Source organism: Mus pahari, chromosome 14, assembly GCF_900095145.1.
Source record: "Mus pahari chromosome 14, PAHARI_EIJ_v1.1, whole genome shotgun sequence".
Lineage (NCBI taxonomy): Eukaryota > Metazoa > Chordata > Mammalia > Rodentia > Muridae > Mus > Mus pahari.
This window is the reverse complement of record NC_034603.1, coordinates 42,866,872-42,890,731: the sequence shown is the minus strand read 5'-3', so window position 1 is coordinate 42,890,731 and position 23,860 is coordinate 42,866,872. Positions and strand designations below refer to the sequence as shown.

General features: G+C 45.2%; 1 protein-coding gene across 3 annotated transcripts in view; it reads right to left on the bottom strand.

Annotated features, from left to right (window-relative positions):
- The window catches only part of Smg6 (SMG6 nonsense mediated mRNA decay factor), a 242,328-nt gene that overhangs the window by 16,220 nt on the left and 202,248 nt on the right, over positions 1 to 23,860 (bottom strand). For all 3 annotated transcript variants that reach the window (XM_021212036.2, XM_029545906.1, XM_029545907.1), the window contains exons 14-15: positions 8,514 to 8,690; positions 5,006 to 5,152 (exon numbers count right to left, since the gene is read on the bottom strand). In XM_021212036.2, coding sequence (XP_021067695.1) covers positions 5,006 to 5,152; positions 8,514 to 8,690 — 324 coding nt within the window. The remainder of the gene's footprint in view (positions 1 to 5,005; positions 5,153 to 8,513; positions 8,691 to 23,860) is intronic.

Below are 23,860 nucleotides of genomic sequence, written 5' to 3'. Positions count from 1 at the left end.
CTGACCTCGCCCAACAGCAGCACAAATCACAGGAGAGCCTCATGGAGTCAGGGGAGGAGACAGGAGATTTACAGGGCCAGGACAGTATGAGGTGCCAACAGGCCATGCCTCCTGAGTGCCTGAAAGAGGGTTTTTAGTGACTGTTTGGGTCTGGGTGCTTGGTTAGAAATGAAACCCTCTGACCAACTTCCCAGACAAATCATATACCTTGCTGAGGATCTGGACCTCTCCCACAAATGGCAATACAAATAAAAACACAGGTAGAAAGCAGTGAGGTAGACAGGACCGATACAGTAGGAAGCGCCATCTTAGGCAACAAGGCAAGGCCTGGGCTATGCCAGAGCATGTGGTCTCAAAGCCCTGGGTGGGAGGACTTGGCACCCCTCACATCTAGGGGCCTAGCTGGGCTCTGCAGTTCCAGCTGCACAGGCCCTGAGAGCTCCCCACACCCCTTTTCTGACCTCTAGTCGGCCCCACTCACCAGCCTCTGTGCAGTCCCGGAAGCAGGGAGGGACAGGCTGCAGAAGGAGGCCAGGCCTCACCTCCCCCATCTCCACAGATGAGCCTGAGGCCCAGGGGTCTATGTAGGAGCAGGGAAGTGGAGGTGTGGTTACAGTCCCAGATCTCACTTGGACTTTATAGCCATCCTGGGGCAAGGGGGCTTTTGTTCAACCCCATCTTCATATCCCCTTCCCCAAACATGTGTGGTTCCTGTTTTGCTGCATCTGTAAAAGGCGCTGGGAGCTGGGGACCTGCCTTACACCTCTCGGTTAACACCCTGGAGACTGATGGAGTTCAGAGCAGTGTAATTTACAGCCCATCTCTCCAATCTTAATTCACTGGATGCTCCTTTTTTCCTTATTGTATTAGTGTGACCCAGGTACCTGCCAACAATAATGGTCTTTCTAGCTAGGAGCCTCTCCCCTACTCCCAGGACAATTTATACCTTTTCCTTGGGATTTTCCCCCTTAAATTAAACAAAAAGAGGAAAAATAGAGAAGGTTAACATGGGTTTGAAGCACTGAGGCCCCGTGGTTCTGGGCAGGGAGCCAATGGCCTGAGGGCACACACATGTGTGTGCTCTCCCAGAAGGGCCTTCACCGGCCCTGTTTTACAGCTACCTCGGCACAGACTCCAGGGTTCACGCATATGGCCAGACAGATGTGTCTGGCTTACGTTCAAGGCTGGAAAATGAAGAATTATGGAAGTGAAGGGCCCCGGGCATTAAAGAGAAGGGGGAGGTAAAAGGGGGAATTTTTCCTCTGCTGAGAAATCCTCCTGTGGCTATGGGGCTGGAGGAAGGAGGTTGACAGGAGGCAGGGGCGCCAACAGCAGTGCATGTGGGGCCTGTTCTTAAAGGGGCCACAGCGTCCTCTGAAGAGATCTGTGGGACACAGATAGTCAGTGGTCCTGCAGTTAGGTCTTCTATTAGGCCTCCAGTTATCAGGACTGCTTATTGCTTGCATGGCCAACCTGGACAGTATACTCTGGCCGAAGATGGAGCTGCTATGGCATGTGTTCTCACAGCATTCTTCTCCCATCTCAGGAGGGTCTATGTAGCTCAACCTACATACTTCAAAATCATTGTACAGTCCAGCTCTGGCCTTGAACTTATAACCTTTCTGCCTAAGCCTCTTGAATATATATGGTATGACCCAGGCTTGTTTGTATCTCATCTTTTAAAAACAATTTTCTATCTATCTATCTATCTATCTATCTATCAATCAATCAATCAAGCGTGGTGGAGGGAGTAGGTGCATGTGTCATAGATGTATCATAGGACAACTTTCAGGGGTCAGTTCTCTCCTTCTTACATATGGGTCCTTGAACTCAGATTATCAAACTTGGTGGGTGGTAAGTGCCTTTACCTGCTAAGCCATCTTGCTAGCCCTGTACTTCATCTTTTTTTTCTTTGAGACAAGATTTCACTATGTAGCTCTGTATGTCTTGGAATTTGCTATGCAGACTAAGCTGGTCTCAAACTTACAGATATCTGCCTGCTTCTGCTTCCCGAGAGCTGGAATTAAAGGCATTTGTCACCATACCCAGTTAATACTTGATCTTTTAAAAGACCCCCCATTAACATGCCAAATCATTTGTTCAATAATAGCTTCTCATAGGGCAGTTGTAGGCATACACCTTTAAGTCAAGTTCTCCATAGAGACAGGTAGAGACAGATGGATCTCTGAGTTCAAGGCCAACTTGGCCTACAGAGTAAGTTCCAGGACAGCCAGGGCTACACAGAGAAACCCTGTCTCAAAAAAAAAAAAAAAACCCAAAAAACAAAAAAAACAAGCAAACAAGCAAGCAAGCAAGCAAGCAAGCAAGCAAGCAAAAGAATAAACAAACAAAAGAATAGCTTCTATACTGTATGGCCTGCTCTGAAAATGTCACCTCCCTCTGCCCTTCGATCCCTAAGGTTTGTACAACCCAGCCATTAGGAGAGCTAATGCTCAGTACCATTTGCTAAACTGAACTGAGAACATGGAGACAGACTCAACAAAGATCTAAAAGTAGGAAAGGGCAGAGCGTAAGGCAGTAAGTAGAGAGGAAGGTTAATGCCACTGTCACTGTCTGGGCAGGAGTCTTAATGGCTGGACAGACACTTTATACACTTTATCCTAAGGACGTACAGCAACTATGAGACAGGTGCTGTGCTGAGTTTATAGATTTAGAAACAGGCTCATAGTTGAGCACTTTGCCCACTGTCCAATTGTTAGCTAATAATAGCTCACAGGGAGTATGTTAATGGGAAACAAAGTAGGAAAAGCATACTTGGAGTAGATCAGAAGCCTAAGATGTTATTAGAAGGAATTAAACTTTATTTCACTAGTCAAGCTAGGCGGTGATAATTTCTGAGCAGAGGAATGGCTCTCTATGGGATTGTGGGTTCATGGTGTAAGTGAACCTGGTGGCCAGACTATGTACTATGTAAGCCCAAGAAGGGCCATTCCCAGATTATAAAGTCAGTGGCACCCTCTGGAGCTGTACAATGCAGAAGCCTAGTTGTTATGGTTCAACACGTCCCTGAACTAGGGTAGAGTGCAGTGATACCTGGAAGGAGAGGAAGAGTGGACAGACAGGACATGATAAGAAATTGGACAGCAGGGTTTGTAAGAGGCCACGGTAGAATTTAAGGTGATGTTCTACTTGCTACCATCAAAAAAAAAAAAAAAAAAAAAAAAAAAAAATCAACCAAAAATTCCTGTTAACTACCAATTCAGCTTGCTAGACTAAAAGACAACTGGAAGGGTGGAGGAGTTAAAAAATGGTGAAGAAGTCTGGGAAAGTAGCTCTGAGTAGCAGAGAAGGCAAGAGTGTACTTACTGCGTGAATGGTAGTCTGGAGGGGACAGGCATAAAAATCAAAGCTATAAAGAAGTTAACTATAATGGGGACTCAAGAGTGGGTTCCATGTAGCTCAGGCTAGCTTTGAACTTGCTTTGTAGCTGAGGATGGCTTTGAAATTTTACCTCCACACCCCTAGTGCTGGGATTACAGGCTTTACACCACCATGCACAGCAGAACCAAGTTTGGTAAAAACAGGTCCTAGGTAATTCTGGCAGTAGTTTCATATATATGCCCTCTGTCCCCCCCCCCAGCCCCCTGGATGCCCTCTGTCACCCCCCCCCGGCCCTCTGGTAGTACTTTCTTTAACAGCTAGACTGAAAGTCAGGATGTGGAGGTAAGGACTTGAGATGGGACTTTTGTGAGGACTGATGGTGAGAAAGAAAAGGGCAGGAAGAAAAACATGAAGATGATGCTGTTCTTTGGGCCACAAAGAGGTTTACAGTCAGACTCATGAGAGGTTTGTGCAGGCAGCCACATTACAACAGACAGGCATGTAGAGGTATTGCATGCTGGATCCTAGTAGCAGTAGGACATGGGTATGTCTAAAAGACCAATTCCAACTGTTAGCATTGCTTTCCTGAGGCATGGGATAAGACTATTATCAGACAAAGGGAATACTTGTAGGCTAAGAACTTTTGTGGAAGTGTCTCAGGTAAGCCTCTGGGGATAGTAAAAGGGAAATGCTACCAACCTGCTTTGTAGATGAAGAAATAGGCTCTTTAAAGTTAAATAATTTGCTTAGTGCTTTAAGACTAGATAAGTGTCAAAACTTGAATTATATCAAGTTTGCTTGGCTTTCTGCACTAAAGCATATGTTCAAGAGAACAACAGGCCGGGGTGGTAATACCCGCCTTTGGAGGCACTTTGGATTCAGAGGCAAGGGAACTCCATGAATTCAAGGCCATCCTGGCCTTACATACAGTGAGTTCCAGGCCAGCCAAGGCTACACAGACCTTGTCTCAAAATAGAGAGAGGGAGGCAATGGGGGGTGGGGGGGTGAGCGGTATGAAAAAGGAATGGATGAGAAAGAGAGGGGTAGGAGGGAGATGAGAGGAACATATGAAGACAGACCTAAAGATACACATGCCTAGAGAGAGGCCTAAAGACACATGCTTAGAGAGGCAGAGAGTGAGGCTTAATGCTTCCCATGTACAGAGTCTTTACAGGGAGCTTAACTTGCTTGGAGAAATAAGTACTTAGTACAAGGAAACACATCTTGGACAGCCAAAGAGAAAAACTTGCTGGAAATGAAGGTTTGGGCTTCCAAGAGGACAGACAGTGAGGTAACTGTGCAGATCTACATGGGAAGATGTGGAGAGTACTCTGCTCAAAGTGAGTTCTCCCAATACCTTGGCAACCTAGATAAGTAGCCTGTGGCTATGGCATTCTAATCCCACAAGAAGCAGTGTGTTCCATGAATACCTACATATGGTGAAAGATATGAGTCCCTTAAATTGTATCAATGACTGCAAGTGTGGTGTTAACAGAGTCTCACAGGAAAAGTGCTGCCCTGCACTGCCTTAGAACTCACACCCTGACTGTAACAACAGGGTCCTCTGCTACTTCTGCTCACACCATTCTATCCCCTGCACAGCCACACCCTCATGCACAGCCACACCCCTCAATGGGAATCAGCTTCTCCAGTGAGGCTTTACCTGGATCTTCTCCTGTCGACGCTGCTGCTCAGCTATCTTCCTTGCTAGAGCCAGCTTCTTGGCCCGAAGTTCCCTGATGTCATCCTCACCCCCACTGCCTTCAGCCTCTGAATTTTCCTCAAAGTCTTCAATCACCACATCTTCTTCCTTGGGGTAAAGACACAGACAAGGAGAACAAAGAGATCATGAGCCATGGTATTTAGCCGATTTACGCTCTGTCCTTCAGCTTCCTACCCTATGGGGGAGCATTCCTTGCCAAGGGTTCCCTGGAGTGTGTTGGTAGGAGCAGTGACTCTTCCCACCTCCCCCCTGAAACTGTACCTATATGCTAGAGCTTTGCTTACACACTCATATCTATGTTACTCATAATCAATATATTTGCATGCGTGCTTGTGTTCACAGTCCTTGTTCTCCCTTGTACACATTCAACACAAACTTTGGACCTGGTTTCATTTTGAAATTACAAATGATTCAAAGAGTAAACAATAGAGAAACTTGAACTGCTCAATTTAAATCTAATTCGTGCTAATAATCTGATAGGAATCAACTCTAGCCAACATCTGGGAGTTAAGCAAGGAAGTTCCCTTGTCCCAGACAGTATCAAGAGCAGATGCTGTAGCTCTATAGACCTTACCCTGATTTCCTTTTAAGACCACAGCCTGGTAGTGTGGAGACTTCTGGGCCCCATTAAAAAATTCACATAACATGGCCTTGCTCAGCTGCCCTCCAAGGGCCTAGGCAGAGTGAATAGGAGGTGGCTGGCTAGCTTAAGGAGCCTTCTTGCCAGGCTGATGGAGCCTTCCCCAGGGATGGCACTTCCTCACTTGCAGACTCAGTTCTCAGCAGCCACTGCTCCCCGGGTGGTCCGAGCTCCACTCCTCACTCTCCCACTTTGGCCTTGGTCAGGAGAGAACATACAGCTGCCTGAGGGGATGGGGCTAGTAGGGGAGTGATTCAACAGGAGAAGGAAGATTCTTGTAATTCTAACAGAATGATGACTACACTGACAGCTACTAGCTACTCAGTGCTTTTTATGGGCTGTGTACCCAGCTATGTGTTTTTCATACATTAACTCTTTTAATTATCACAATGGCCTGCACAATAGCTATTACCATCTGTACTTTATAAATAAGGGGTTTAGAATAAAATAGCCTGTTCAGTCACAGAGGTGGCAGGAAGCAGAGCAGGGATTCAAATTCAAGTGAGTCTGACTCCTATGTCTGCTCTAACCAATCACAACGAGCAAACCTGCAGGACTGGGGTTCTGAATTGAGAGAGCAAGCCCAGACACAGCCCTTGGTAGCTCAGTTTTATCAGGCCTGGACCTATTTAGATAGACTAGTCTTGGGAGATGGCAGGTAAGGATAATAACTGTAACTGTCCTGAGAGGTCGGAGGGGGTTTAGGGTGCTGCCCACAAGCATCACTTACTTATCAATATCTGGCTATGAGGAGGAAGAAAAACTCCCATTTATTTTGTTGCTCACAGGGTTAGCCTGGACAAGAGCAAGTGCAACAAGATGCTTGTTGGTTCACGGAGGAAGAGTGTTCTTGCCTGCTCTGACTAGGGATGGACAGTTAGTTAGTATTGGTTTGGAGTGAACAGGACTGAGGTCAAAGGAGGGTCAGAGAAGCTTGTCTGAGGTTTGCTCAGCTCTCATAGCAAACAAGGAAGTGCAGGGTTATGAAATTACACAGAACAGGGTAAGTAGGATTTCCCAGGGACCACTAACATAAAGGAACCCAGGAGACTCGTGGGAAAAGGAAGAAGTGGGCAGCCTGGTGTGGGTCATGAACCTTTGCCTGGTCAGTAAGCCTCAGAAGGAGAGTACAACTAGATCAGGCACCAGAGGTAGGCCACCCTTTCTAGGGTAGGAGGACAACCTCTTCGCCTAGCTATGCTTGTGTTTCCAGTCCTAGATGTTCAGAGGCATCTCTTATAACGAGAGCTGGCTTTGCTCATCCTCCACTGCCTACTTTTTTAGCCTTCTAGTATGGGAGAGATAAAGGAGATGTATAGACATCATGGACCTATTTCCCACACTGTGTCTAGAGCTGCAGGGGCACTGTTCTGCTTGCTAAAGTTGGACACCCCAATGGCTCTGGTAACTCCACTCTCTCCTCCCATGCTGACAGCTCATTCTTTCCCTTTATTCTCTGCCCAGGTTTCATCTAGAGAGTCTGGAATCATGGGCTTAGCTATAGCCCTGGAACCACCTCTGTCCTGGAAGCTAAGTCCTGTGTCATCAGGCACGGGGTGGAGTTCTCCAGCTATCCTAATGAAGCCAGGCTAAGACTGCTTCTCTGAAGACTCTGTTCCAAAGGTGGCCACTCTATCACTGCCTGAGATCCTCAACGACAGCTTCCAGCTGACATCTGGCTTCCTTGGCCTGTTGCTGATTTCATCCCTGTACCCCGCCCTGCTCCACCGGGCGCTTGAGACTGCTGTGGGCCAAATGACTGTGTTGGCCTATGGGTGACCTGGCCTCTGGCTAGAATTGCTTCCGTCCCTTCCCTCCATCCCATGTTTCTTTCTACCTAGGACCCTCATCTTTAATACTATGGAGTAAAGAGAAGAAAAGAGCCAACCTTCAGGCAAAAATGAGACATGTATCCTCCCAGACAGTTACCCACATGCAGATAAGCAGCAAGGAGGCTGCCATATGTACATATGCTCCCTTTCTATCACACAGTCACAATGATGCTCAGTCCACAGGCCTCAGGGGCGTGGACAGCAATGCTCATTTCAACCGACAAACTGGGCACATACAGATGGTCATCAGAGAGCATCCCAGAAGACATAGATGCACAACAGGGGAATTGCCAAGGAGGTCTGCAGGGGTACAGGGGTGGGTACATAGGCAAACATGCTCGCACGCACACACGAAGGAGCAACGGAGGGAGGGAGGGAGGGAAAAAGACTGGAGTGAAGCAAGGGCTACAGGAACAATCAAGGGCAAACAAACAAGAGGAGAATTCCTTAATCACATCAGGATGTGCAGGAGGGAGGGAGGGAGAGAGGGAGAGACAGAGAGAGACAGAGAGAGAGAGAGAGAGAGAGAGAGAGAGAGACAGAGAGAGAAGGCTGGGGGAGGGGTGATTTTCCACACGGGGCCAGCAATGTCAGCTCTTCCTGTACGTGAGCCTAGAGGCTGGAGTTCAGGCCTGTGCTATGCTGAGCTCTGCACATCTATAAACTTGATCCTTAGCCTGAACCCTAACACCCCTCACTCTACTCTCTTTCCTAAACCTCCAGAGCTGAGTATTATTAAACTCTTTCCTCCACTGCAACATTAAAGAAGCATCTGGAACTCGGAGATGGAGGCAGTAGGGTGGACCGGCAGGACGGGGCACCGGCAGAGTGCACTCTTGAGAGGTTGGCTGTCACCTCAACAGACACTGAACTGAGCGGTTATAAATAATCTCCAGGAGAAGCTCCAGCCTGGGCATCAGGGCACGGGGGAAGGGGAGCCTTCCCTCTGCCACAGTGGGTCCTTCCCGCATAGTACCTCATCTTCCAGTTGTTTTCCCTCTTGGCTTCCCATTTCCTTTCCCATGGTGTCTGGGACGGGTGCCACTGACACATATTTTCCACCCTTGAATGCCAGCAGAGGCTCTTCTTGTCCACAAAGGGCTTCCAGAAAATACTTCAGCACTGTGACCCTTTTGCAGTCAGCTGCAATAACCTACAGGGCGAGAGGGAGAGAAGAAAAACAGCATTTTCTGAGAGGGAGGATGAAGACGAGAGACACTGTTAGCTGCAGGGCACATGAGAATTGTGTCAAAGTTCCTGGGGAGGGAGGTAGTGTGAGCAGCAAGCGTGTGTGGAGGAAAGCAAGGACCAAGGTCTTCTGAAGGAAGGAAGTCACCAGGGCCTTGCTTTAGGTCATCCCTGGGGCAGCAGACACCTCAGGACCAATGCCAGGTGCCCTCAGGGCTTGTGCTTTTCTTTTATTAAAGTCCTATTATGAAAAACAAAACCCAGAAAATAATTTCTTCTAAGTTTGGAATATAAGTAAGAGGACGAGGAATTCACGGCAGCAGGCTGGCTGCCATAAAGCACTGCTTTCTAGCACCCCTGGCACCCCTGGCACCCTATTCCCAGACTCCCTCCAGGGCAGTCTGCAGAGTGAAAGATAAGCTTTCTTGCCTGTTTCATCTTAGCCAAGTCATTCTGAACTTACCTGGATGGTTTCTGCTTCACCTGAGAACCGGGCAGGAAATTATCAGGCCAAGAAGAGGGGACAGAGCAGGTGAGTTCACCAAAGCTCTGCCCTCATAGTTCACACTAGTTGCTCCCATGTTGCTACAGCAGCACATATACAGTCTGATTTAGCTGTTATATGAAGTATTATCCTGATCAGCTGTCAAGTCTGTCAGGGTCTCAGATGATGTGTCCACAGTCACCTCGACTGGAACCCTCTCCACAAGACCACATATGCATGCTTTCACCTCTACCTGTGCCCGTGTTTGCACTGTCCTCTTCCTTGCTATCTGCACCCTTCTCTTATTCGCTGGCTTCTGGGACCCTATCGTGCCTACTGACTGGATGATCGTCAACAAGGAGGTCCCTGCTTGAGGTACATCTAAGAAGCAGAGGGCATTTTCTATACCACACTGGCCAGAGATGACACAGGGCAGTCTTTTCAGCATCACTGAGTCCAGGACATGCTAAATGACCAAGACTCATTGTAAATTTTTATTTTTCATGCATGGGTGTTTTGCCTGCATGTATGTTTGTGTACCATCAATATGCCTGGTGCACAAGGAATCCAGAACATATCATCAGATCCCCTGGAACCAGAGTTACAGATGGCTATGAGCTGTCATGTGGATGCTGGGAATGGAACCCAGGTTTTCTAGAAGAGCAGCTAGTGTTCTTACCTGATAAATCATATCTCTAGCCCTACCTCATCATCCTCACAGCCATTTTCCAGTCTCATTTCTGACTGTGAAGGACAGGTGAAGGAGTGATGTGGATGCTGGACTGTCAGGGTTCATCATCCTACTGTTGCACAACTAACTCCTCCACGCAGAAGGCAAGCCCTCTAGTGCCACAGATCACATCTTGTATTCCCCTAGCAAGGTGCTGTAAGAATCAAGTGACACACTACAGGCTCATGGAAAAGACTGGTAGGTGTAGAGAAACTCACTAGGACCACGGGAACAGCTGATACAGGGTGGGCCACATCTTCTTTTCTTTTTCTCTTTTCTTTTCTTTTTTTTTTTTTAAATATTTACTTATTTATTATATGTGTGTACACTGTAGCTGTCTTCAGACACTCCAGAAGAGGGCATCGGATTTTTGTTAAGGATGGTTGTGAGCCACCATGTGGTTGCTGGGATTTGAACTCAGGACCTTTGGAAGAGCAGTCGGTGCTCTTAACCACTGAGCCATCTCACCAGCCCCGAGCCACATCTTCTAAGACAAGGTGGAAGGAGTCACAACTCTGCTAGGTGACTGGCCAGGGAGAGTGCATACACACCAGACATCTGTGCCACAATTTCATTCTCTGCCATCTTTTACCCTGCCCATATGGTACTTACCTATGGCTACTGCCACCAGAAGGTAAAATATTAGGCTAAGTATCTGACCACCACCGTCTAAGAGGCTTCCCTGAAGAGGCCTAGAGCCTCTAGAGCTTAAGGTGGCTACTCCTGGATCAGGACAGGTAGCCTTGGCTCCATCCTGTGTATTCAAGCATGTGATGAGGAAGGCTAGAAATACAGAAGCAGGAGCTAAAAGGCATTAAAGAACAGAGCTGAAATGAGTAATAGCCTGGCAGGCAGCACGCACAGTCGCCTCCCTGCATCCCCAGTCTCTCACTTGCAGAGGAAACTTCTGCATTTCCACAAGACTGCCAGTTTCCTCTCTGTGGTCTAATTTTAACCACCTTGTCGTTACAGTGTGTGTCAGCCACCTGACCCCACTATGACCTCTGACCTTATGCCCCAGCTACTGCTCGAACTATAGAGAATTATGTAATGGATCCAGGACTTTCCTTTTTGGCATGAGACTGCTGCCACTGAATGGGGGGGGGGGTGGAGGAGGAGGAAAAGGAGTAAGGAGAGGAGAGAGGAATTTGCAATGGTCCTTGGCTCACCTGGATGGTGAAAGGGCTACAGGAGCCCCAGTTCAATCTATAGCAGAAACCTGCCCAGGAGAAGACAGCGTCTCATGGTTATATGTTTGGGCAAGTAGGAAGAAACATCGTTGTCATTAAAGCAGGCCCTGGGTGAGTACATGGCTCAGGAAGCAGTGTGACTCCTGGCCAAGAGGGAGAAAGGCCACATGTGTGGACGTGGGACTCCTGGAGGTGGGGATTTCCAGGGCACAGCAGGAGCCTGGGGTGCAGACATCCTGAGCCTGCCTGCAGCACATCCTTAGAGGTTCAGTGGGAACTATCATGAAGAAAGACAAGGAACTTCCACCCTGCTCCAGTTTTCATTTGCACACCTTTTAGAATGAACCCAGTTTCTCTGGGTTTTGTCTGCTATGGTCATTCATCCTTGCCTTTAAGAGGAATGTCACTTACTGTGACATATCTAAGAGGTCCAAAAAGGATTCTGTTTACATAGACAATTCACCCAAATTTTGTCTTCTCTTCACTGTAGTTCAACCAGCAGGGAGGCCAACTAAGGCTGGATGCAGTATTCTTAAGTTTCTAAAATACAGCGTGGCAGTGAGAAATGAATTCAAGGTATTTAGTAAACTGGGAATATGACAGGCATAATGTATAGGGCTTGCTCAAAGACACATGGAAGCCTGTTTCCAGCTTGTTGGGCTGGTTGTGAGAGTATTCTGCCATGGGGTGAGAGGATTAAGCCTGGTGGAGAGAAAAACACAGCTCTCAACTCTGGAGTTCTATAGGAGGCTCTTGGGAATATTCTCCCATACAAAGGGGCTCTAGGAGTTGAGTCAGAGAGGGACAAAACAAGAGTTTAATATGGTAAGGGATATATCAAGATAGAAAAAGACAGGCTGGAGATATGGCTCAGCATTTAAGAGCACTGACTGCTCTTTCAAAGGTCCTGAGTTCAATTCCCAGCAACCACATGGTGGTTCACAACCATCTGTAATGGAATCAGATGCCCTCTTCTGGTGTGTCTGAAGTCAGCTACAGTGTACTCTTAATGTGTATGTGTGTGTGTATGTATATATACATACATGTAATCAATCTTTAAAAAAGGATGGAGAAAGACTTTCAAACCAACTCCTTTAAAAAGCAAACTCCAAGATGATCTACACTTAGCAATGAGGTCTCTGGGGTTAAAGGGTAAAGGGGTTATATATTCTCTGGAAAGGAGAGAGTACCTATGTAATTTATGATGTAATCTTCACAGTAACCCCTTCACGACCATATTTTTCCATTTTGTATTAATTTCTAAGGCAGAGGATGTAAATGGTATGCCCACTGCCTTTTTGGCAAACTTTCCTTGTTTCTGAGGAGAAAGCTGGGCATGATACAGTCCCTTTGGGTTATTACAACAATGCTGAATTGGGGCTAAGAATGGGTGAAGGGCTGCTAGACTTTGAACCTTCTCAGTGTGCCTTTGCAGGGGCAGTCCTTGCCCTGGGGGATAGTGTGTAGCTGACTGCCAACAACTCCAGGGTTAATGAACAAAATGTCTCACATGAATCATTCCCACTTTTAACAGAAAAGTGGGGCTTGATCAGGAAGAGCTGAAAGAAAAGCACCCTAAGAAAGTCCTGTTCTGAAGCGGCCCCCCATCAGCAGCAGGAACCAAAACCCTAAGCTTCAGGGCTTGAGCTATCTATCAGCTCATCAGGTCCACACACAGAACCAAGCAGAAAGGAAAACTGAAAGCTTCATGTGGAGAGGTGATATGTGCCTGTTCTGTCCCAGCTCAGTTCCTCAGAGAGAGATAACAAGCAGGTAAAGAGGTAGGGGCAGGGGCTAAGAGGCAGGTTCTGAGAAAAGCACAAGAAACCTTCAGACCGACATAGGAGGGGTGGTCTACTGTCTAGGTTGTCTTAGGTGGGGAGGCAGACAATCAAGAATGGTGAAAACTGAGCAGAGGCCAACAGAGGAACAGAAAAATTGATGCCACTTTAGGAAGGTGGGGACAGCAAGAGAGAAAGGGGACCAAGCACCAGGCATCATAGACTGATGTAAGCTGAGGATACCTCACAGCAGCCCTGGGGAAGGGAGAAACCCTGAGCCAGCCAGGAAACAGGACGAAGGGCTGGAATGCTGACAGGCCTCTAGAGCAGACTCCCGAGGAGGGCTTCAGTGAGTGCCATAGCTAGTTACTTTGCAACATTTCTTTCACTAAACTTTAGTTTAGGGGAATCAGAACTTGCACCACCAGCCCCAATTATACATCTCCCCCCCCCCCCCGCCCCGTCTTAAAAGTCCAGCTTGCTACTGCTCCTCTGATTAAAAAGAGAAAAAAAAATTACATGGGTTTTCCCCCTGCAAACTCAAGTTTACAGGTTGTTTTTCTTGTTTCTCAAAATGGAGCCAATTATTCTCACATTTGTTGAAACCTTCAATCAAGCTTTATAGCTTGTTAATTTTACAAAATGTCCTTAGAGCAAATAAGATGCAGACAGGAAAAGTGAAGTCTTGCTGAGATTATTAAGAAACCTTAAAATAGACTCCAAATCTACCACCAAGGCTGGTAAAATATAGGCTGCTTGGCTGGCTTCTGAGGTCAATTAGCAATGGGTTAATTATCATCTTTAATGAGCCAAGGCTACAGGACTAGCTACAAGAAAATGAACTCACATTAATGTGTTTTCAAAAGCAGGGACTGTAGCAATGTGAAACTCACCCTCACTAGAGACAAGGGTGGAAAGCACACTTCTGTAGCAGCCAAGGGTGGGTCAGCTTGAGAAGGGCTCTGCCAATGAAAATTCAGACACAAGAAATAAAGAATCCCACACAGGGAATCCTCTGGAGCTGGGAGGACAGAGGAAATGGTTTATTCACATTCCTAGGGGGAGGGGCTTCCTGGCAAGGAGCAGACTCTTAGAGGCAGGAGGGAAACTGGCCACAGGATACACAATCACTCTCAAGACAGTTTAGGACCAGAAGATACAGACTCATAGCCTGAGTCAGAACAAACAGGTATAAAAAGGAGAGAGGGTCAGGGGTCAGGGAAGTGAGAGAAGAAGCTGCACTTGAGTTGAGTGTCCAAGATGAGATGGAGACAAAGCATGAGCCCTGAACCGGATAACATCTCTGATGACTTGGGGCACCCAGTGTCTGAGGGATCAACTGAAGCAGCCTCCCTTTCCTGATCCCTGCCCCAACAATAGCTTCGTCTCTATGCAATATGCTAAGCATAGGCCACTTTTTGGCTACCTCTGATTCCAATACCTAGATCTGTTTCTCCCTAGATCCTTCAGCTGACCTGTGTAGGCTAAAGGAGGGGTCGACAGGTCATAAGACAAAGTGCTAAGAGCACTGGTCAACCCATAGGATTCTATGACCTGGCTCCCAACTCTGTTTCTTCAGAGAGGGCAACAGAATTGTCAGCAATCAGCAGGCACAGATGCCCGTTCTCCACACCCATACTTACCACATGCACATCCATGCACGCAGCAGGTCTCCTAAAGGCGGACAGGTGAGAAGTGGAAAACAGTTGGGTAGGAGTACTTCGTAGCAATAAGGTTACTGATGATTCTAAAAGGTGTGGGAAGCTGACCACTAGAAAAGAGGTGCTAAGGGCTACTTCTTAGCTGTGCCTCCAAGGACAAGTCCATTTCTCCAAGTCTCTGTGTGCTCAAGTTGTTTCTGAGGTGTAGAAGGTATGGTGCAGTGCAAACATTTCGGGGCCCAGACATACGTAATAGATGAGTACTTGTTATTGTTTTTCCTCCTCTCTGTTTCCCTCTTTTCAGAGGGGCCTTACACCACTGAGAGGTTTAGAAGCCAGACTCAGGCAAGGCAGAGACAAGGCTGGAGCATAGACCAGCATGCTCACCTGGCTATTGACACTGCTGTAGGTATTCACTCACGATTTAGGTGCTAGACTCAAGTCACTGAGCAGATCAGGTTGTGGAGAAGGTCTGGCCTCTCTTTAGCAGTCCTTCCTCTCTCTTCCTACTCACCAGAGACCTGGAGCTAACCAAGAGAATCCATGCATTCTACACGACTCTGGGGAGGACCTAAGGACCTTTGCAAGCATGCCACTAGTAATACGAACTATCAGAAATAAAATCCCGCCTTAAGTCAAAATCCTGGCCCCTTCATTGTGGTAGATTTGCTTAAATAAGGCTCTTCCCAGGTACCCTGACAGAAAAATAATGATTAGAAACACCCTTTATGGAATTTTCCACCCACCTGAATTTCCTGATCTTTTCAGCTAGGAGCCTGATCTTCCCAGGGCAGAATACGGCTTGCTCTTCATGAACTGCTTCCTCACGGAAAGAAACTATTCTCCCCCCTCAGAGCTCTGCGCTCCGCTGTTCCAGGCAAGGTACACTCTGATCAGCTAGGGCACCGCTGACGGCAGGCTATAGGCAGCAGCAGCTTGGGCTACAGTCCAATCCTGTTTCCCCTGCAGAGCACTCAAGAGCAACCACCCACATTGGCAGGGGTTGCGGCGGAAACTGGCACTGCCAACACAAGCCTTTCAGGTCTGGCTGGCTTCAGTTGGTCTAAAACCTGGAACACAGGCGCTGGGCCCTCACTTATTGAACCAGCAGGGGAGGCTGCAAGCTTAGCCCCTGGGGATGAAAGTCTTCATCTGTCTTAATCTGTTTCCACACTGACTGTGAATTCTGGGCTAAAATCACAGCATCTCAGGATCTAGTCGAGTGGTTCTCAACCTGTGGATTGTGGCCCCTTTGGGGAGTCAAACGACCCTTTCACAGGGGTCACCTAAGACCATCTGCATATCAGATATTTACACTATAACTCATAACAGTACCAAAATTATAGCTATGAAGTAGCAACAAAAATAATTTTATGGTTGAGGGGGTCACTATAACATGAGGAACCGTACTAAGGGGGTCACAGAATTAGGAAGGTTGAGAACCACTGATACAGTTGCTCTGAGCGACAATCTTATTTTCCTTCCAGATAGCCATGCACAGGAGCATGCCCTTTAACTTTGTGTTCAGGCTCCTAAACCAAAACTGTCACTAGCTTTATTTATTCTGTGTGGGGAGAGAGTGTCCTTTGCAGCATTTGACAATACAAGCAACATTTAGTCATCAAATATTTACTAAGTACCTACTGTATATACAAGCATCACTGCAAGGTCCTTGGTCCAGTGGGGCTAAGAGTCATATTCATATTAGGTAGAACAAGAGATTTAATTACTTATAGCATTCTGGTAGGTAGAATTCTTAACCCTCTTTCCTCAAAAGAGGATATATGCCTTACAGATACAGCGACCTAATACACTGATGCTTTATGCCTTTCAGGCTGATGGGTCATGAAAAAGCTGGGAGAGAGATCTCCCTTAGCTATAAAACAAATTCTAACCTCTCACTGCTTCTCTATTCTGTGCAATCGTGACTTCCACACAGATCACCACTGCTGAACTTCTAGTACTTCCTAACCCTTGACTCCAGGCTCCAGGCAATGACCCCTCCCTCTACCGCCATTTGCTCCTTCTGTGACTTGGCAAATTTTACAGCTGATTCTCCAGGCTATAATGACTTTGCCTTTATGCAATCACTTCATCCTTTCATTTTCCTTTAAGCTTGGTAAAAGTAACTTCCTTCCTTCCTTCCCCACTCCTCCCTTCCTCTCCTCACTTTGAGACAGAGTTGTACTATGTAATACAATTTGGTCTCATGTTCATGATTCTCCTGGCTCAGTCTCTGAAGTACCTGCTTGATTTTAAAGTCTGTCTTCACAAGAAGCCAATAGGTCTGTATCTATCCAGCCCTGCTACTACCTATAAATCTTTCTGAAAGTCTTAGATCTCATGACAGGAGCTACGCTAGACATCCTGAGTACCTTAGAACAAGGTAAACAACAACCCTTGATTTCACAAGACTTTCTTTTTTTTTTTTTAATTATTATTTTCTTTATTTACATTTCAAATGCTATCCCGAAAGTTTCCTATACCCCTCCCCCCACCTCTGCTCCCCTACCCACCCACTCCCACTACTTGGCCCAGGCCTTGCCTTGTGCTGGGACAAGACTTTCATTGTAGCAGAAGTCCTATAGAAATCTAATAGGTATGTGCTTGTTCTTCACTGCCTACAGGCCAATGCTTCTCTTTTCTGGTCCTACTTACAGTACTTTTTTATTTTTTAATTTTTTGCTTTGTTTTTAGAGACAGGGTCTTTCTACATAGCCAGGCTGTCCTTGAACTCATAAAGATCCACCTGCCTCTACTCCCCCAGTGCTGGAATTAAAAGCATGTGCCACCACTGCATGGCTGCTTTTTTGTTTTGTTTTGTGTGTGTGTGTTTATTTTTCTTTAATGAATATGAGTACACTGTTGCTATCTTCAGACACACCAGAAGAGGGTATCAAATCCTATTACAAGTGGTTGTGAGTCACCATGTGGTTGCTGGGAATTGAACTCAGGACCTCTAGAAGAACAGTCAGTGCTCTTAATTGTTGAGCCATTTCTCCAGCCTGGCTGGTATTTTTAGAATAGGCACATATATTGTTTTGTAGAGTTAGGGTCTCTCACTGTGTAGACCAGGCTGGCCTGGAAGTCATAAAGATCTGATCCCCTCTTCCTTCAAGGTGCTAAGATTAAAGGCGTGTGCACATGCCCACCTCTAACGAATTTTTATTACCTAAAGAAACAGGGTTTAAACAGTTCTATACTGGAAGTGGTGGCACATACCATTAATCCCAACACCTGGTAAGCAGAGGCAGGCAGATCTTTGCCAGTTCAAGGCCAGCCTGGTCTACAGATCAAGTTTCAGGATAGTCAGAACTATACAGAGAAATCTTGTCTCAGAAAACAAAACAAAACAACCCACAAAACAAACAAAACATTGTTACATTTTCAATCCTGACCTTGAAGTCTGAGAGGACTGTTACCACCCAGCATCTACAAGAGGCTCGGTTCCATAAATAGCATGGGAATACACACTAGAAATGCCAACACTTGGGAGACAGAGGCAGGAAGAACAGTTGTTTAAAGACAGGCATTTTACCAAAGGGAAAAGGGCTTATTTTTAGAAAGATATCATTCCATTTCTGGAAATTTCTATTTTTGTAAACCAAATCTGCCTCCTAATACACATCTGGGGACCCATATAAATGATAACTTTCACCATTATTGGCCTCAAATGATTTGAGATGTGATGTTATACCTTCTCTAGGCTAAACAAGCCCACATCCTCTCTGCTTCTCACTTTAGCTGTCTCCTCAACATCCTGCTTACCTTACTAAGACCAAAGTCTCAAAAATTTTCACTAATAGTAACTTAAAGCCCTATGCTAATACTAATTCTTTGACAAAATAAATTGTTCTTCTTTGTATGGTAGACATTATCTGATGAAAAGTGATCTCTATCCATTACCTATTTTATCCATGAATATGAATGTAATACAGGGCATAGCAGTACATGCCTATAAATCCCAGCACATGGGAGGTGGAGGAAGGAGGATCAGGAGATCAGGGCCACCCTCAGATACATGAGTTTGAGGCCATGAGACTTTCAGCTCCACTCTTACCCCCACAAAGTCCTTAAGCCAGTAGTTCTCAACCTTCCTAATGGTGTGACCCTTTAATATAATTCCTCATGTTGTGGTGACCCTCCGCCATAAAATTATTTCATTGCTACTTCATAACTGTAATTTTGCTGTTATAAATTGTATGTAATGTTAATATCTGATGTGACTCCTATAGGGGTTGTGACCCACAGGTTGAGAATCACTGCTAAGGTGACCTGAAATTCAACAGAGACCTCAGAGTTTCTGCTTCAGTGTATGTGTGTGGTTATAGTCATAGTAGGCAGATCAAGAGAAAAATACCTGCCTTATTGTGCTATGTAAAGCACCCTGGAAGTCAGAATATAAGCCAAAAGAATATAAATATACCTTTTTATTCATAAGACAAATCAGAATTTTTATATCATTAATAATATTAGGTAATTATGCTCATCTATTAAATAATTGTAAAATAGGTTGGCCTGATAGTAAAAGATTGATGTGTTACAGAGTACTTAAATGTTCAGTGATTTTTTTTTTTTTTTTAGATTTATTTATTTATCATATGTAAGTACACTGTAGCTGTCTTCAGACACTCAAGAAGAGGGTGACAGATCTTGTTAAGGATGGTTGTGAGCCACCATGTGGTTGCTGGGATTTGAACTCTGCACCTTTGGAAGAGCAGTTGGGTGCTCTTACCTGCTGAGCCATCTTACCAGCCCCAGTGATATTTTTTTAAGGTGTCAAGTAAACTCAATTTAAAAAAAAAAAAGATTTATTTATTTATTTTATGTATGTGAGTACACAGTACCTGTACAGATGGTTATGAGCCTTCATGTGGTTGGTGGGAATTGAAGTTTTAAGACCTCTGCTTACTCCGGTGGGCCCTGCTCACCCTGCTCGTTCAGCCCCAAAGGTTTATTTATTATTATACATAGTACACTGTAGCTGACTCCAGACACACCAGAAGAATCTCATTACGGGTGGTTGTGAGCCACCATGTGGTTGCTGGGATTTGAACTCAGGACTTTTGGAAGAAGCAGTCAGTGTTATTACCCACTGAGCCATCCTGCCAGCCTGTAAACTCACTTAATCCGCCTGCCTCTGCCTCCCAAGTGCTGGGATTAAAGGCCTGAGCAACCACTGCTCGGCGTAAACTCACTTCTTAAAATGTCTGGTGATCTCAGAGTCATCTATTGGATGGAACACATGGCCCCCAATGGAGGAGCTAAAGGGGGATGCAACCCTATAGGTGGAACAACAATATGAACGAACCAGTACCCCTTGAGCTCATGTCTCTAGTTGCATATATAACAGAAGATGGCCTAACCGGCCATCATTGGNAGGAGAGGCCCTTGGTTTTGCAAAGATTATATGCCCCAATACAGGGGAATACCAGGGCCAGGAAGTGGGAGTGGGTGTGTTGGAGAGCAGGGTGCCGGGGGGAGGGTATAAGGGACTTTTGGGATAGCATTTGAATTGTAAATGAAGAAAATATCTAATAAAAAAATTGTTAAAAAACAACAACAACAAAAAAATGTCTGGTGATAGTTTACATAGTTGATAATGGTAACAATAAAGAATTATGTAAGTGATTTAAAAAAAAAGAGTCAAATGTGTGCTAAAGAGACAGTTCCATGGTTGAAAGCACTTGCTGTTCTTACAGAGCACCTGGGTTCAGTTTCTAACACGCACAACTATTTATAACTCCTGTTCTAGGGGATCCATTTCTGATCAATTTCTCCAGGCACCAGGCACACAAGTGGTGCATAAAAACATGCCCCATGAAACTCATACACACAAAATATATCTTGTTTGGTTTTTTGTTTTTGTTTTTGTTTTTTTCAAGACAGGGTTTCTCTGTATAGCTCTGGCTGTCCTGGAACTCACTCTGTAGATCAGGTTGGCCTCGAACTCAGAAATCCGCCTGCCTCTGCCTCCCGAGTGCTGGGATTAAAGGCATGCGCCACCATGCCTGGCTTCACAAAATATATCTTAAAAAATATAAAGTGTGTAAGCACCACATATGGCCTGGACATAGAGCACACAGAACAATTCCTACGTTCTTCATTCTGAGCTGGATATCTGAATTCTGTTTTGTGTGTGTGAGTGTGTGTGCATATAGTGTGTTTGTGTGCACGTGTGTGCATATGTGTGTATTTGTAGTGTGTGTGTCATGGTGCACACGAGTGGAGGTCAGAGGTGAACCTGCATGAGTCACTTCTCTCCTTCAGTCATGTGGCTCAAACTCAGGTTGTCAGCCTTGGTGGCAGCTACCTTTACTTGGTGACAAATATTTTTTGTTTTGTTTTCTTTTTCGAGACAGGGTTTCTCTGTGTAGCCCTAGCTGTCCTGGAACTCACTCTGTAGACGAGGCTGGCCTCAAATTAAAGAGATCCACTTGCCTCTGCCTTCCAAGTGCTGGAATTAAAGTGTACGCCACCACCCAGAGATGACAATTACTTTTTAGACAAGGTCTTTCTATGAAACATAGGCCTCAAATTCTCTATCCTCCTGTCTCAGCTAATCCAGCATTAGGATTACATGTATGTACCACCACATCAACTTTAGTTGTCTCAACAGACTAAATGGAATTACTTTTGTTCTTTAAAAAATTGTCTTTAAACTTTTTAAAAGCAAGTCATACTAAGAACTCATAGCAATCCATCTAACTTTTGAGTGCTGAAAGTTATGTATGTGCTACCACATCTGTCCCCTTTAAAAATTATTTTCTGATTTTAGGACAGTTACTTGTTAAGCTAACCAAGGTGGCTTTGAACCTGCTATCTTGTTATAGGTCCTAAACTTCCAATTCTCCTGCCTCAGTTTGAATAGCTGGGACAACAGGCATACACTGCAGCACATCTGGCTTACTTTCATCATAGGCTACTTCTACTGTAGCTAGCTGACTATTTTTTTGGATGGAAATGTATCTAAACATTTTAGATTTTAAAGAAAAATCTAATCGCTTTTAAGTTAACACCATCCATAAACTTGGCCAGTTTACAGATACTTTTCAGTATTTCTCTCTCATTATGATGCCCTGATTATTTTCTCCTAAGATTCTTGAGAACATGTATGTGTCTATGTGTACATAAAGTAAAACCTACCTGTAGTATCTAACACAGCCTGTGGGTGCTTTGGCAACATAGATGACTAATCATGGCAGGCAGGTGGCAGCCTTAGGATAATTCCAGAAGTCATAAAGGAGAGGGTGCCAGCCACACTGTACACATGTACCCTAAAGTTATGAGATACAGACTACTGGCCTACTCAGAGGTGCTCTTTTGCTAGGGTGCTGCTTGTGGAGGAGGTGACAGGCACTCTCTGCCTACAGAGGTTCTAATGTGAAAGAGCCCTCAAGAAGCAGAGCTCCCTGGGCACGTCTTACCTTGTCTTAACTGGAGGCTGCTGCTCCAGGGCAAGACATGACACACAATGCATTGAGATGAAAGGTGAGACTTAATGCTCTCCAGAGCACTTATGACAGGCATCTTTTCCCTTTTCCTTTTCAGTACTGGGATCGGGATTGGATGCGTGACCAGACGCATGCAAAGTACCACATGCTCTGCTACTATGCTATAAGCCTAGTGCTCACTGTCATGTGTTGGAAAGAAAGCCAACCAACCAACCGACACCCATCACTATGTGGAGATACTCCATAACACATTTAAAAACATGGACAGAGGAGCTCCCTGAGGTTAGTGTTGAGGTAGTAAGCCATTTTAGATTGGGTCAGTACTAAGTTGAGTATTAAGTCCTAATTCTAATATGATCTATTATGTCTTGCAATTACTAAGAAGATACACTAGGCTAAAAAAATGTCAATAATTTGGGATAAGGTATAAACAAGGTAGCCAGGTGTGGTAACACATGTGCTTGGGAGACTGAGGCAGTGTCACAGGTCTCTGTGAGTTTGGGGCCAGCCTGGTCTACACAACACTAAATTAATTAGTATTCCTGAAGTTAAGATCTTGGAATATGCATTTTTTATGAACTGTAATTATCTTTTTATTTTATGTGTATGAGTGTTTGGATGCCAGGTATATGCACACCACACATGTGCCTTGGTGCCTGACAATGCTAGAAGAGAGCATTGGATCTCTTGGAATTGGAGATACAGATGGTTATGAATAGTCGTATGGGTTCTGGAACCAAGTCAGGGTCTTCTGTAGGAGTCGTAAGCACTCCTAGCTGCTGAGACATCTCTCCAATGCCAGAATATGCACATGAAAACATTTATTTTTATATTTTTCCTGCATGTACACTTGCTATGTACACCGGGCTGACTTTGAATTCACAGATATCTGCCTGTGTCTCCCAAATGCTGGGATTAAAGGTGTGCAACACCACCTGATTAATTTTATTTTCTATACACTGGTGTTTTGCCGACACACATGTCTGTGTGAGAGTGTTGGATCCCCTGGAAGTGGAGTTACAGACAGCTGTGAGCTGCCATGAGCGAGCCAGGTCAAGAGCTAGTGCTCTTAACCACTGAGTTACCTCTCCAACCCCAGCTTATTTTATTTTTAATCACATATGTATAAATGAGTGAAGGTACCCTCTAAGGCTGATATCCTGGAGTTGGAGTTATAGGCAGTTGTGAGTCACCTCACATGAGTGTTGGGAACCAAACTTGGGTCCTCTGGAAGAGTAATACCCACTCTTGATCACTGAGTCATCTCTCTCCCTCCTCTTAAGAATTACTTTAAAATATTATTTTCATCTTGTGTATGTATAGTGTGTGTTTCTGCATATGGAGATTAGAGTTGATATTTCATGTCTTCTATTGCAATTTTTCTTTTTCCCTAAAGGCAGGGTCTCCTATTGAACACAGAGCTCAATGATTGGCTAGACTAGCTATTTAATGAGTTTTGGGGTTCCATTTATCTCTGCCTCATCCCCCACACTAGAGTTATAGATATTTAGTCATTTGGCTTTTATTTGGATGCTGAGGATCTAAACTCAGGCCTTCATGTTTGTAAGGTAGGCACTTTACCAACTCAGATATCTTCCTACTTATTTTTAAAAACAAGGTCTTGTATCCCAGTCTGGTTTTGAATTTGTTATATGGACTAAAGATGAACTCCCAAATGTTGGGATTACATTTGTATGTGTCTGTGCATATGTGGACACGTGATTGTACACATGTGTATGGAGGCCAAAGGATACTGGCCATCTTCCTCAATGGCTCTTCATGTTACAGTGGTGTGTGTGTGTGTGTGTGTGTGTGTGTGTGTGTGTGTGTGTGTG